This window comes from Fistularia commersonii, chromosome 32 (assembly GCF_037954325.1).
Source record: "Fistularia commersonii isolate RoL2024-O1a breed Wild chromosome 32, RoL_Fcom_v1.0, whole genome shotgun sequence".
In the NCBI taxonomy this organism is placed as follows: domain Eukaryota; kingdom Metazoa; phylum Chordata; class Actinopteri; order Syngnathiformes; family Fistulariidae; genus Fistularia; species Fistularia commersonii.
The window spans coordinates 11,671,242-11,686,522 of NC_141315.1; the positions used below are offsets into that span (position 1 = coordinate 11,671,242).

At 58.2% G+C, this 15,281-nt stretch overlaps 2 protein-coding genes across 2 annotated transcripts; both read left to right on the forward strand.

The window, feature by feature from the left end:
• The first annotated feature begins 259 nt into the window (after nt 1–259).
• Nucleotides 260–8,043, forward strand: syde1 (synapse defective Rho GTPase homolog 1). Its single transcript, XM_086139763.1, has 14 exons — nt 260–438; nt 2,258–2,487; nt 2,595–3,087; nt 3,162–3,464; nt 4,296–4,488; nt 4,618–4,778; nt 4,954–5,073; nt 5,149–5,237; nt 5,317–5,454; nt 5,567–5,693; nt 5,918–6,084; nt 6,188–6,437; nt 6,540–6,806; nt 6,927–8,043. The coding sequence occupies exons 1-14, from the start codon at nt 324–326 to the stop codon at nt 7,130–7,132; spliced, it is 2,859 nt and encodes a 952-aa protein (XP_085995889.1). The 5' UTR covers nt 260–323; the 3' UTR covers nt 7,133–8,043.
• Nucleotides 8,044–8,972: 929 nt separating this feature from the next.
• Nucleotides 8,973–12,763, forward strand: LOC147215556 (protein phosphatase 1 regulatory subunit 3C-B-like). Its single transcript, XM_086139806.1, has 3 exons — nt 8,973–9,179; nt 10,261–10,673; nt 11,178–12,763. The coding sequence occupies exons 2-3, from the start codon at nt 10,271–10,273 to the stop codon at nt 11,747–11,749; spliced, it is 975 nt and encodes a 324-aa protein (XP_085995932.1). The 5' UTR covers nt 8,973–9,179; nt 10,261–10,270; the 3' UTR covers nt 11,750–12,763.
• The last annotated feature ends 2,518 nt before the right edge of the window (nt 12,764–15,281 follow it).

The window sequence follows — 15,281 nt, forward strand, 5'->3', positions numbered from 1 at the left end:
ACTCCAGGACGGTCAGATGAGAAGAAACCGCCGAGCTGCCGCTTCAGGAACGTCCTGCCGCAAAGATCTTCTGGCACCCCGACTTTGGTCCGCAGGCTGAAACCGACCCGGCGGGGCTCCTCGGACCTTCAGGCCAGAAGACTGCATTTCCCAGGCTGCAGCTGGTGAGGACCTCCTCCCACGCAGAGGAGGGAGGAGAGTGGGAGGAGAAAGAGGAGGACGAGGAGGAGGGAGTTTGGGAAAGAATGTAAGGAATTCATTTCCTGTTCAGCAGCTCAGACTCCGATGAACGGCAGGACCACCATGTCACCGCGTCCCAACACATGACCACCAGAGGACCCCAGGACCTCGTCGACGGGGCCACCATGGCCGAGCCGCTCCTCAAGAGAACCTTCTCCAGGCTGAAGCACAGGAGCAGAAGAAGGAAAGAGATGAGAGGTGACACACACACACACACACACACATACACACACACACACACCTTCATCCTCCTCCTCAGCAGACTGAACCTTCTCATGACTCTCAAACAAACATCTGATTGTCTTCAAGTCCTGGACTGAAGCGAGAAGTCTCTCCAGAAGCAGGACTGTTGTGAGCTAAAGGTCCAGGTTCTAATCATCAGCAGCAGCAAGCTAATGTTCGGTTTCCTGCAGGCTAACTGGGTCAGCTGACCACTTCCTGTCATTAGCCCTGTGTGTGTGTGTGTGTGTGTGTGTGTGTGTGTGTGTGTGTGTGTGTGTGTGTGTCCTGTTTATATCTCACTGTGTGTGAAGACGTGTGTCAATCGGAGGAACCCAGTGTCAGGCGTTGCTTGATGGTTTTGATAATGAGCCACACAGTGTGTGTGTGTGTGGTGTGTGTGTGTGTGTGTGTGTGTGTGTGTGTGTGTGTGTGTGTGTGTGTGTGTGTGTGTGTGTGAAAGAGAGAGAGAGACAGACGCACAGACAGGATGCAGAAGTAAACAGTCATCCTTGAAGCTCTCTTGAAGCTCAGGTCCTGTGACCTGAAGCGTGGAGTGGAGACCAGAAGGTCTGGTTGATCTTTGGTCGGGTGGACAATGGACACGTCCAAGGAGGTTCTGCTTCTGATCTGCTGGGGGTCTGGAAGCTCCACAGAGGTGATTCGTTCTTAGCTTCGCCATGAGGACGTTGGTGTTGGACGTCTCCACCTCCGGCTGCTGTCTCTCGGGCCGGGAAGGTGAAGGAGATCTTTGGACCATCAGGCAGGGCTTGTTGTTTAAACATCTGAAAAAATGTCATCGTTGACCACACTGTCAGCCCTGGACCCTGATTGGCTGACATAGTTTCCATGGCGACCCCTTCAGCCTTCTACAGGGGTGTTTAACGGCAAGCAAAGTTCTTGGAGCAGGGTCACACACACATTCAGGGACACAGACAGGACAGACAGACACACACACACAGACTCTCTTACACACTCACTCCTAAACTTGTGTGTGTGTGTTCCAAACCTCAGTCACTGTGTGGAAACAGCAGAGGAAAATGTTTCTTCATCTGGCCCGGGTACGAGCCCCAAGCAGGCCACGCCCCTCCTGCTCCGCCCGGTGGGTTCTGGGTTCCGGGTTCCGGGTCCTGGTCCTGGTCCGGGTGCGGGGCAGCCCTCCGGAGCCGACCGTTCCCGGTCCAGTTCCCGGCGCCGCTCCGGGTTCGTCGGCGACGGCTCGGAGGTCAGAGTTCACCGGTAGCGAGCGTGGCTGAGCGTTAGCGTAGCCTCGGTGCTAACCCCCCCCCGGGCCGGTCTGTGTATTTAAAGATGAATAGTGAATAGAGGCTGTGTTTACTCTTTAATACAGAGACGTCATTCAGCCACAGACACACTGCTTATTCATCTGCACACACTCCTCCCCCGTCTCCTCAGTCAGCATCTGCCCTGCTGTGTGGCATTGGAAACAGATGGGCTATTATTAGCCACATTAACACACACACACACACACACACAGGGTTGTTGAGAAGGTCCGCGGGCAACCGGCAGGAAGTGAAGAACGTCACTTCCTGCCTGAAGACCTACTTCTTTAAAACGACTGTTTGTTAAAGTCGAACGTGTGGAACCTGAAACAAACCGGGTTCGGGAGCAGAATTCGGACGGGACCTTCCGGACTCCCGCCCGCTCCGTCTGTGGACGGGGTTAGTCTTTGGATCCAGACTCGTGGACTTGATTCTGGACCGGGATCGAACCGGGTCTGGGGATTCAGAGCCGGCTCTGGTTTGGAGATGAAGCGGCCTGTGGGTTTCTCCTCCAGATGGGCCGGTCCAGTCCGACGGCGTCCTCCAGGACCCGCTGACGTCCGACACGCCGGCGGCGGACTCGGACTCCCTCGCGGCCTCCTGCGTCCACGTCACGGTCGCTAAGAAGCAGCAGTGGGTCCGACAGGCCTCCGTAGCTCCGCCCACTTCCCTGTCGAGTCCCTCGACCGGAGACGCCTCCCCTCCGCACCAGAGGGCCCGCGGTCCGAGGCGGCCCAATGATCAGGTACCTGAAGGTATATCCGGCGTGGCTCTTGTTTTCCGGAGCTCATCGGAAAGTGAACTTTGACCCCGACTTCTCTTTTACCCCCCGTCGATCCGTCGGCCGACAAGAGTCCTTCCCGGGAAGCGGCCCCCGGCGTCTCCGCAAAGTCCCCCGTGGCGCCGGACGCCCCTCCGTACCTCCCCGGACCTGCTGCGAGCACCAAGCTGTCCGGCCAGCGAGCCTACCTCCAGAGTCTGGACCGCAGCAGCAGAGCGTGGGTTCTGGCCTCGGGGAAATCCCAGGCCTCGGATGAAACCCGCGGACCGCCGCCGGAGAGCGCCAACAATATCTGGTACAACCCCATCCCAGAGGAGGAGGACGCGGCCGGGCCCCGCAGGGACCAGGAGGTGTGGGTCCACCGAGAGAAGGACCTCAGACATCAGACCAGAAGGGGCCCAGAAGAGGAGGGGAGAGCGTTCCAGCGGTCCGGCTCTGGAGACGCCAGAGCAGAGCAGATGGTACGCGCCGGCTCTTCCGACGGCGGCGGCAAGGACTGTCCGCTCGAGGCTGCGGTTCCGAGCGCCGGCGCCCTGCCCGACGTCATCGTCGCTGAGAACACAGGTGAGCGGCATCTGCCCGCGACGGCGGCGGCGTCCGACGGCGGCGGCTGCTAACACCCCCGCTCTTCCTGTCAGACTCGCCTCCCTCCGACTCCAGCCCGGCCTCCCAGAAGAAAGGCGGTGTGATGGACAGGCTCCGCTCTCCGGGGACGGTGAGGAGACTCTCTATGAAGATGAAGAAGCTCCCGGAGCTGCGGAGAAAACTCAGCCTCCGCTCGTCGTCTCGCGGTCGGCGGCAAGCGTGCGGCGAAGAGACGACCTCCAAGAGCATCATGCAGTCCGACCAGAACGTGATCAGCAAATACCATCTGGACACCTCCGCCCCTCCGGCCAGGCCTCTGCGCCGGTCTTCACGAGGACGCACAGCAGGAAAAGGAGGTATGGACTCAGTCCTTCTGTTCGCGGTTGAACCCGGCCCCGGGCTCGGACTCGGATCGCTCGACCATCCGAACCCCTCTGATCGTTCCCAACCCATCGGACCGTCGTGACGCCGACGTGTCGACACAAATTTACTTCTCTGGTAGAACAACAACAATCGGTATCCGACGCCTTCTGTAAGAGCGAGCGATCCGCTCCGGAGGTCCGGCCCCGCCAGCCTCGGCCGCACGCCTGCCACGGTCAGTGAAGACGAGATCAGCTCGCCGATCGGGCTGCCAGAACCTCGCTGGTGGTTCGAGGTCTCCTTCATGAGCAGCCACTTTTCAGCCGACTGTCTGATGTCAAACTCTGAGGTTTGTGGCGACATGAAGGAGGTTAGGCTGGTGTGAGAAGAAGACGAGGAGGAGACTCGCCGTGGGGACCCTGAAGGGAGCTGATCTAAGATGAAGGAGAAGAAGGAAGGGGTTGAGCTGTCAAGCGACATGGCGGCAGGTCTGAGCCCAGCAGGAGGAGACCTGCTGCCGTGATCCGCTGACCTCTCCTCTCTTTGACCAGCATCTGAATCGCTGTGGTGACGGGTCTTTGCCCTTCTCACATATCGTCAAACGAAACCAAGCCGGGCGGGAGGCACCCTCCGGTGGTTGGGGTTAGGGTCTCAGTGACAGCTGGGGTGGAGTCTGGATCAGAAGAACACAAGGTGGTCCAGGGGATGTCAAAGGTCACGGTGGAAATGTGTCGCCTGGAATGAGTTTGTCCTCTGGTATCCTTCGGAGGCGGGTTTTAGAGCGCCGGTTGCACAGAAACGCTCTGAAATCTTCTTCTCCCTTAAAGGTTACCTCAGCGACGGAGACTCGCCTGAGCTGTTGCCGCGGCAACAGGCGGCTCAGCCTCTGGCCTCGGAAACGCCGTGCGACGTGAGCTCCTTCCGGCTGTACGTGGGCTCCGACCCCCCGCGGAGCAGCCAGCGGGTGACGGGCTTGCTGACCGTGCACCTCCTGGGGCTGGAGGAGATGAAGACCAGCAGGTAACCTCACCTCGGGGCGAACACGCCAGCGGACACCGCAAACACTGACTTCTAAGACCTGACGGCGAGAACGATGTTGATGCTAGAAGGGCTAACAGAGGCTAAGACGCTGCTTTCTCCCCCTCACAGGTCTGACAGTAAAGAGGTTTTTGTCGCCATCCAGATTGATGGCGTGACCCGAGCGAGGACCGCCCTCCTGACCCTGCGAGGCTCCGCCCTCTCCTTAAACCATGCCTTCCACCTGGAGCTGGAGAGGGCGCGGCAGCTGCGGGTGGTGGTTTTAACTCCAGGTATTTGACACCCGATCCCAGCCGGCGTGGCCCGACAGCCGATGACCGACGGGGACTTTGCCGATGGCCCGGCGACCGGCCGACGAGAGCGTGGCGGCTCATAGCGCGGCTGTTCTTCGTGTTCTGAAGAGCTCCGTTGAACGCCGCAAAAATCTAACTGCCGCTTTTTATGCAGCCAATCAGCAAGCAGCGGGCGGGACCAAAGCGGAGACGGACTCCGTAACGAGTGCTGACCGTCCAACCAGGAACAGGGTGTGCTGTTTGGGCGGAGTCTCCATCCCGCCGCTCTTCAAAGGTGGGGTTCGGCAGACCGCTTCCCGTCAGGGTCGGGGGTTCGCGGCCGATGACCTCCGGTGCTCTTGTCCGTCAGGGAGTCGCAGTCAGCAGCTCTGCGTGAAGCTGGAGCCTCGAGGGCTCCTCTACGTCAAGCTGTCCTTGCAGGAAAACTGGGACACGCAGGTAACCTGCCGAGGACGAGTCCGCCGCGCCCTCCGGGTGCCGGCCGGTCCGAACCCTCCCCTCCCGTTTGTCTCCACAGCGCGGCAGCGAGTCGACGGGACCGGGCAACGTGTTCGGGGTGGACCTGCACCGCCTTGTGGAGGAAGAGGGATCGGCATCCCCGGTGCCTTTACTGATCCAGAAGAGCGTGGCGGAGATTGAGCGTCGAGGACTGAAGGTACCTGGACGGTCCAGACCTCAGAGCGCTGCAGCTCTTCAGTTCCCCACCCGTGTGTGAGGGTCTGACCTTCAGGTGGCAGAAGGTCACGGTCGGTGCCTTTGTCCCTCAGGTGGTGGGTCTTTACCGTCTGTGTGGTTCCGCTGCGGTGAAGAAGGAGCTCAGGGATTGGTTCGAGAGGAACAGTTCGGCCGTGTGCCTCAGCGAGGACCTCTACCCAGACATCAATGTCATCACAGGTGGGTTCGGCAGAATCAACACCTACAGAACTTCGCGGCTTCGACGACGCGTCAGTCTTTGAGATCGGCGGGAGAGCAGAAGGTCCTCTGCTGTCCGAGGGTCTCGGGTTCTCGGACGACTCTGATCGGACTCCGATGGCCGAACCGGTCCGATCCCTGGACTCCTCCGCGTCGTCGCTGGACTCTCTAACAGCTCCTCCGGTGAAACTCCGGTCTCTCCTCAGGAATCCTGAAGGACTACCTGCGGGAGCTGCCGTCTCCTCTCATCACCAGGACGTTGTACCGGGTCGTCCGAGAGGCCATGATTCTGCGCCCCCCGGCTCTGAGCCCCGACCCCGAGCTGGCCCAGAGCACCGTGAACCTGTTGTCCTGTCTGCCCCCACCGGAGAAGGTAAACCAGTTCCGCGGCGCCGTATCGGATATCGATCGGTGCGATCGGTCCCGTCCGGTCAGCCTTCGACGTCGCGGCCCGTCACGTGTTGGATTCTCTCCAGGCCACCTTGTCTCTGCTGCTGGACCACCTCAGCCTGGTGGCCTCCTTCAGCTCCCTCAACAGGATGACACACCAGAACCTGGCCGTATGCTTCGGCCCGGTGCTCCTCACCCCGACCCAGGAGGCCTGGCGGGGGCCGGGGGGGAAGCGAGGGGGAGGGAAGGGCGGCGGCCACGGCGAGGAGATGGCGAGCGCGGTGGATTTCAAACGACACATCGAGGCTCTGCACTACCTGCTGCAGCTGTGGCCAGGTGAGAAGCAGCTCGGGTCTTCTGGCTCGGAGCTTCGGGACGCAAAGGAAGACGTCGTTCTGACGGATCGCTGACCCCCCCCCCCCCGCTTTCTCCCCCCAGTGCCGACCCTCAGGGAGCCGAGCAAGACCTCCCCGCCCCCCTCCCCCATCCTCGTCCAGCAGCACCAACGCCTCCCGGTGCTGGCTCTGCCCGCCCACTCCTTGGAGGAGGTGGTGGTGTCTCGGCGAGGGCGGGGGGGCCTGGCCCGGCTGGAGAGCCCGCCGCCCATCAATCGGTACGCCGGGGACTGGAGCGTCTGCGGACGGGAGCTTCTTTCCGGACACGACGCCGACTACGACGAGGTGGCAGGAAGTGACAGCGATGCAGGTAAATGTGGCGTCGCTCCAGGACGGACCGGCTGCTTTTTCTGGCTCCGGGCCTCGAATCCCCGGGAGAGCAAACCCTCCGGCCGAAGCAATGACGCCGTCCGGTTCTACGTTGTTCCAGGCAGCGTGGACGAAGAAGAGGAAGACAAGAAGGAGGCCTGGCTGCCGGCGGGAGGCGGAGGAGGGGGAGGAGCGTCCGATCTCTTCGTCGAAGAGTTCATGGATTTCGACGCTCCTTTTAATTGTCGGCTCAGTCTGAAGGACTTTGACACTCTGATCCATGACCTGGACCGGGAGCTGGCCAAACAGATCAACATCTGCCTCTAGAGGAAGGGTGGTGGAGGAAGAGGAAGAGGAAGAGGAGGAGCTACAGCCAAAAATATATAACCGGGCGACGCCGGTCTCCTTAGGTCGACCAACGCTCGGCCACGGCATCGGATGAAGAACGAGGAGCGGCTGATGTTTACATCTGTCTCGATGAAGATGAAGTCCCGTCTTCTGCTATCAGGGTGGACTCGGTTGCACTGTTGAAGCCATGAATGAAACTTTTCTTTTAGATGTGAATTCACCGCACAACACGTTGCTCTGCTGCTTCGTCCCAGGACCCTCTTTGTTCCGGGTCGGGTTCCTGCACCTGACGTTCAGGAGACAAGGAGAAGGACATGCTTCGTTTCTGTGAGGAAAGACTCGTCGATTAGGTTCCATCGAGCCGCGGTTTGGTTCGATGCTAAGGTTCTCTGAACGTCCACGAGGGAGCAGAACCTTCTGCGTGTTGAGCGCTACACCTGGCAGGATCCTTCTGGCGAAGTTTCTACGACGGCGCTTTCAAAGCCATACTCGCGGTATGGCCGACCCCGGCCAGAGGCCTACAGGGGTGTCTGGCTTCTTTGCACGCTCTCCGTGGATCCGGAGCTCCACGATGAGTTGCGGTCGGTCGGCCGAGCAGCAGAGCCACGCGCGGTGCCTCCGATTGTCAGTTTCCACGGTACGCCGTTCCCCGGCCCGACTTCGGTTTGAAGCCGCACTGGGAGAGCGAGGCCACGACGCGACCGCGTGTTCTAGTTGCGCTCAAGTTCTCTGATATTTGACAGTATTACTCTGTTTTGCACAAATCTCCGTAAGCACTTATGACTTTGTTGTTTCTATGCAGACGATGTAACCAAAGTGTTGAACGACGGCAGCGTTTTTTGCGTGTCTTCTCAACCCGAACAGCAATAAACCCAGTATTATATTATGAATATCTTCGGTGTTGTTGTCGTGAGGCTCTTCCATCCGCCCAGTTGTTCTGCAATAAACCACCAGAACTTTGTCCGGCAGTTCCAGAGCACCTGAGTGAGGAAGTCCGGTCTCACCGATCGGACGTCGGGATATCGAGACGTGCTTTTCAACCCTTGACCCTACGAGAGGTTCACGCAAATGAAGGGCTGAATTCATTTTCCCTGTCAAACCGACTAAAGGCTCCTGTCCAATCAGCTCGAAGGTCAAAGTTCAGTTCCGCCTCAGGTTCTGACTCGGACCCGAGACGTCGCCGAGGACCCGGTCCTCTGCGTTGTGACCTCGAAGTAGGAGAACATCATCGCGGTGGCTCACGTCGGACGTATCCGACGTCCGGGAGCTCCAGAGTCTGAGACCGTAGACTCAAAGGAAGAGCTTCTCGACCGATGTCCTCCTGGGTTTCTCGGCAGTGATCCCGGGCCCTAAAGATCATTTTCACCTCGAAGCAGCTTGACGTAAATTCGGAGCAGCGCAGGAGAAGGTGAGGAACCAAGGAAACGCCTCGCTGCATGTCGCTCCATCATGTTATTGTTTTTTCATTCATCTCTGTTCTACTTTTTAACGTGCCCTGTTTCCTGAGTTATTCCAGTTTAGCTTGACATAGCTTAGCTTAGCTTAGCTTAGCCACCCAGCCCACGGTTCTGGCCTCCCACGTGACCCCGCATGGACGCGCCTCCTCTGACGTCATCCCGCCAGCCTCCAGCCTGCCAGCCCGCCGTCAGGGCACAGTGCGCCCTCACGGCGCCTCCCAAGAACTTTTTGCGGAAGAGCTTTCGTCTGATTGGTCAACACAGAGGACCCAAGTCGAACCACGGCGCCGATTGGCTGCGGTGCCCCTTTCGCCGTCAAGGGGGCGGGGCTTCGTGCACAGCCGAACTGCGCCTCCGTTCATTCCTAAAATGGCTGAAAAGTGAGACGAGGGAGAGGCGAGGCTTCGCGCCGGAGCAGCGGGACCCTGACGGACCGGGACCGGGACCGGGACTCCAGCCAGGCGGACCGGGACCGTCTCCGCCGGACCGGGTCCCTAGCCGACCGGGGCCCCGGCCCGCCGGGATTCTACAGAAATCCACCGGAGAGAAACTTCTCAACAACGCAGCAGGTGAGACGTCCGACTGCGCCACAGCGGCGGGTCGGGTTCGGCTTAGGGAAAGGGTTACGGACCGGACCGGACAATAGGGCTGGAGGTCGGAGCGGAGGGTGAGGGACCGGACCGGACCGGACCGGACTCTAGGGCTGGAGGTCGGAGCGGAGGGTGAGGGACCGGACCGGACCGGACTGGACCGTACCGGACTCTAGGGCTAGACGTCGGAGCGGACCGGACTCTAGGGCTAGAGGTCGGACCGCAGGGTTACGGACCGGGCCGGTGGGTGACGGACTGGACCTGACTTGAGGACGAGAGATCGGACCAGAGGGTGAGGCACTGGACCAGACCGGAGGTCTAGAGATCGGATCGGAGGGCGAAGAACCGGACTGGAGGGTGAGGGACCAGACAGGAGGGCTAGGACTGGACTGGATCAGAGGATGAAGGACCGGCTGGAGGGTGAGGGACCGGACCGGACCGGACCTCAGGGTTGGCATTAGGGTCCCGACAGTCGGGTCTGGGTCAGGATAAGGGAACGGACCGCACCAGGGCTCCACCTTAGGGTTCTCCCGGGTTCTCCTGGGTTCTCCAGGCTCCTTGAGTAAGAATGTCTCTCAGAAGAAGATGGACCTGGTCCACTCTGAGCCCAGGAGGAGGCCAGAGGTTTGCGGTGCAAAGACTTTGAACGAAGGACATTTTCTGTGAGCGGCGGAGCTTGGGGTTCCCACAGGGTTCCTCTCTGTGTCCAGGCGTCTGCTGGGATTCCTCCCACAGACAAGAACATGCAGGAGGTTCAGTGGAGAACCTGCATCGTCCAGACGTGTGAATGTTGTATGTCTTTGCATGAGGCCGCTTGATTGGTCCAGGTGAATCCTCTGGGCCAATCACAGCTGGGCTGCTGGATGAGAGGATGAGTGGAGGAGAAGAAGGAGAAGGAGGAGCACTGGTCTCCTCCTCCTCTTCCATCCTCCATCCAGGCGTACGCTCACGTCTTTGGGATGAATGACAATAATGACGAGGATGGTGGTTAGAAGATGACCGCTGGTATTGCGTTGTCAGTCTCTGTCCCACCAACTTCACGGGTTCTGTTTCTCCTCAGGTTCCTCCCCATGCTGGACCCTCGTGCCGGGGGTTCGACTCCTATCATGCCCGTGGACGTCGCCGTGACGATCTGCCTCACCAGCTCGCCGCCGTTGAACTCCTTCCTCCGTCACCATGACGACCGCCGTTCCCTCGCCGGCCTGTCGCTGCGCTGCGGACCTCTGCGACCCTGCCTGGCCTCGGGTCGCTGCGGCGACGCCTTGGCGTGCGGCCGCGCCGCAGGGGAGGACGGGGCGGCGTGGCTGCGCAGGAAGCAGAAGAAGAGCGTGGTGTTCGCAGACGCCCGCGGCCTGGCTCTCACCGCCATCCACACCTTCCACCAGGCCGAGGACGAGCCGCCGGAAGGGCCGCGGCTCCGCCCGAGCCAGCCGGGGGGCGCCGCCGAGCCGGGCGCGCCGTCGCAGCAGAGAGGTCAGAACTTGGTCTTCTTCATCTTGGTCCGTGTCGTCATTGACCCGCCGAGGACCAGCTCGGGGAAGGGCGGTCGCGGTCGCTCCCGGTTCTTCGGCGAGCTGGCGACCGACCGGCGCCCACGTGTGCGTTTGGGTTGTCCGTCTGTTCCAGAGTGTGTGTGTGTCCGGTCCTGAGTGTGTGTCTGTGTGTCTGTCTGTTCCAGTAAGTGTGTGTCTTTCTGTCCTCCTCCGACCCTGTTTCATCTCCTTGGGTTCCTAAAAGTCTCCTGCACATCTCAGCTGGGTTCCCAGGAGATCTTCTTTAAAGGGTCAGATTTCCAGCAGGATCAGACCAAAGCAGACGTGGGCACCAGAAAGCGAGGGAACATCTGCCGTTGAGGAGATTTCTTACTCTGGACAACTTCTCTCATACCATGATTAGCACCAAGTCCAACCAGCTCAGAACCTCAGGACCACAATGCCGATGAACAGTCTCATCTTCGTATTCTTTGCTCTCTTGCAGACTCAGACAAAGGACCCCGACTGGCTCTGGACTTCCCCCAGCCGGCCTCAGACTACCTGGACCTCAGGAACAGACTCCGACTTCAGCGGGTCTGCCTGGAGACCTGTGTGGTCCAAGACTACCTGCTGTCCGGAACCGTGCAGGTCCGCAACATCTGCTTTGAGAAGCGCGTCGCCGTCCGGATCACCTTCGATTCGTGGCGTTCCTTCCTGGACGTTCCTTGTTGCTACCTCGACAACGTCTACGGCTGCGGAGACTACGACACCTTCTTCTTCTCCGTCCCAGTCCCAGAGATCCCGGGCCTGAAACAAGGCGTGGAGTTTTGCATTAAGTACCAGACACAGGATCAGACCTTCTGGGACAACAACCAGGGGACCAACTACCGGCTCATGCCGAGGGACCTGAGCAGCGGCCTGACCGGGGTTCCAGAAGCTCCGTCTGGGCTCCCGATCCAGAAGGATGGCAAAGGAGCGGAGGCGGACCCTCTTGGAAGTCCCAGGATGTCATCTGGCATCTTCTCCGGCTGGAAGAGCTGGGAGAGCTGGGAGCAGATGGCTACCCCGTACTGGTGACGCCTGTTTTTACCGCACCGAAGAAGCCCAGGACACCGTCCTGGTCACCCGACACTTTATCTCCGGTCACTTTAGCCCTCTGACGACATCAGATGGCGTCCGAGCTGGACGCCAGGCCGTGTCCCCCAGGACTCACGGCGTCACACCAGGAGACCACCTTCCCTCCGAGTGGACCAAAGAGCCAGGCGCCTGTGATAAGCGGGACTTTTTTAACTGGCTTTTCTTACAGATTTGAATAAATAAATAAAGTGGTTTTTTTCAAGAAAAGGAATTCCAAGCCATGTCGACCCCCCTCCCTCCAACGAGCTCACGCTAACCCTGCAGCACCTTCTCCGGCACTTTCATGCCAGCAATTCCACGTGAAGCGACCACTTACCGCCACGTTAGCGACCCACCGTGGACTGACCGACTCCGTCCGGGGAACATTTCCGCCCTCACCGAGAACATGCTGAGATCCCTCGTTACGAAGTGTAACTGCGGGCTCCGCCCACCGGCTGACCTTCTGTCTGAGGTGAATCAGCACGTCCGTCTGCCTGGTACGAGCCTCCGCCTGCTTCTGATGCTAATGCCAGAGCTAGCTTATTCTTTGCAGCAAATGTTAGCCCCTTGATTCAGAAACTGCTAAAGCTGTACTTCCTGTCGGCTTGTGAAGCGGTTGAGCGTTCTTCAGGTGTGTGTGTGTGTGTGTGTGTGTGTGTGTGTGTGTGTGTGTGTGTGTGTGTGTGTGTGTGTGTGTGTGTGTGTGTGTGTGTGTGTGTGTGTGTGTGTGTGTGTGTGTGTGGGGACTGGAGATGAAGGGGCAGGGTTGAGCCGTGATGCGTTCAGCCGCATCTCCGTTCAAACCTTTTCCAACGAACTTTAGACGCCTGCCCGGAGCTCCGCGGGCCATCGGCCGCGAACGGAGGCCGTGGCTTCAGCACCGGGCGGCCAAAGGGGAGGAGGATGGCGGTGTCATGTGTTTGAGGCAGGGAGTGACGGCTTCTGTGTATTTTCACAATAAAAGCAATATTTCCACAGTCGCGTGGAGTTTGGGTCGCTATTCAGTTCACCGGTGTATTTTGTTTGCGGTTTATTTTCGAGTCTGGGCGACAAATCAAAGAAGGACTAGTTTGAAGGTCCCGGACTCCCGAGGGTTTTTCCTGTCCCTGGTCACAGGAAGTGGCCTTGGCAGCGGGTCGGCCATGAGATGGGTTCTCCCCAGGAGCGGCCGACGGGACGTCTTCCTCTGTTCGTCGCTGTCCGTGGAAACACTTCTGACCCGGTTGCCGAGGAACTGATCCCTCCGGCCAGAAAGCGGGCGGATTAGTTGCATAACGGGAATTTAATCTGGTGATGGGACAACAGCCCGTCAGATTACAGCTCCGACACGTGACATCTGAAGGAGACGACCTCCGGCCGGTCGACCCGAACTCATCTGGAAGAAGATGGTGGCGCCGGCCGGGCCGAGACGGAGTTTCAGCGAGCCGCCGCCCGATCGGACGCCTCCTGCTGCTGCCTGACGGGTCAGGGCGCCGTGCACAGGCTCGCCGTGAGGTCACTCATCACATGACCACCGCTTGATCTGATTTATTCTGTGACATCATCACCAGCTTCATCACCATGGAAACCTGCAGACACAACAAACACTATGAGCTCTGAGTGACAGGAGCAGAAATAATGTTACATAACACACACACACTCGGGAAAAGACAGTCAGACACACACACAGATACAGGAAGACACGCACACACACACAGGGACAGAAAGACGCACACTCTCTGGAACAGACAGACACAGACACACACTCAGGACCAGACACACACACACTCTGGAACAGACGGACAACCACACATACAGGGACAGACAGACACACACACACACACACACACACACAGAGGGACAGACAGACACACACACACTCAGGAACAGACACACACACATACAGGAAGACACATGCACACACACACACACTAGTACAGACAGACACACACACACACACATGCTCAGGAGCAGACACACACACACACACACACACAGACAGAAAGACACACACACACACGCACTAGAACAGACAGACGCACACACACACACACACACACACACACACGCTCAAGAACAGACACACACACACACTCACACAAACTCTCTGGAACAGACACACACTCACACACACACACAGACACACACTCAGGACCAGACACACACACACTCTGGAACAGACCGACAACCACACACACAGGGACAGACAAACACACACACTCTCAGGGACAGACAGACAGACACACAAGCAGACATACAGGAAGATGCACACAGGGACAGACGAACACACATACACACTCTGGAACAGACAGACAGACAAACACACACACAAACACACGGACATACACTCAGGAACAGAAAGAAAGACACAGAAACACTCATACAGGAACAGACACGGGCACAAACACACACACATACAGGAACAGACAGACACACATTCAGACACACACACACACACACAATCTGGAACAGACACACACACTTAAACACACAGGAACAGACACTCTGGAACAAACACACACACGCATGTTGAGGTGTTGAATGAGCTCATCCTGTTTTCTAAGTGAAGATGATCAGCTTACCCATACTAGAGGAAACTACTAACAATAATATATATTTTTTATTTTTATTGTAATTATTAGTAGTGCTATTACAGTCAGCAGACCCTTACAAGAGGCAACTACTAACAATAATAATAATGTATTATTTTTATTATAATTGTTATTAGCATTATTCCGGTCAGCTGACCCGTACAAGAGGCATCTACAAACGATAAAAATAATAATGTATCATTCTTATTATAATTGTTAGTGGCATTATTCCGGTCAGCTGGCCGCTGACGCATTTTCTATTTCCGTCCAATCAAAACGAGACTCCATGCTGTGACGTCATGTTTGGCGCGCCGGCTAAAAACGGCACGTGAGCATAAACACGGCCGGTCGCTTTTAGCCGCTAGCCGCTAGCGTTAGCTGCCGGCGTTAGCCGCCACCGGTCTGCGTCCTGGAACGTCAGCATGTGAGTTCCAAGACCTTCTCTTGCTAATAACTTGATTATCGATTGATCACCGACTCTCCGATCGATCTTCGGGACACCGAGGGAAACGAACGGCTTTGACTCTCGCTGCTTTTAGCGACAGCTATATGCGCCGTTTACATACCGGAAGCAGAGACCGTGAACCTGAGCTCGCCGTGGCGAGTGAGGACAGCTGACCGAGCCCGGGGCTCCGCGGAGCGGGTCAGGGCTCCGGGGAGCTCCCGCTGGAAGCGTCACAAAGCGCCATCTCCTCCTTCTTCGCCCTTCGCCTTTTCCCTTCCGGTGTCGCCACAGCCAGTCCACCTTCTCCATCTAACCCTATTCTCTGGATCCTCCTCTCTCACACCAACTACCTTCATATCTTCTCTCACTACGTCCATAAATCTTCTCTTTGGTCTTCCTCCAGACCTCTTGCCTGGCAGCTCCAATTCCAGCATCCGTCTACCAATATATTCTCTATCCCTCCTCTGTCCATGACCCA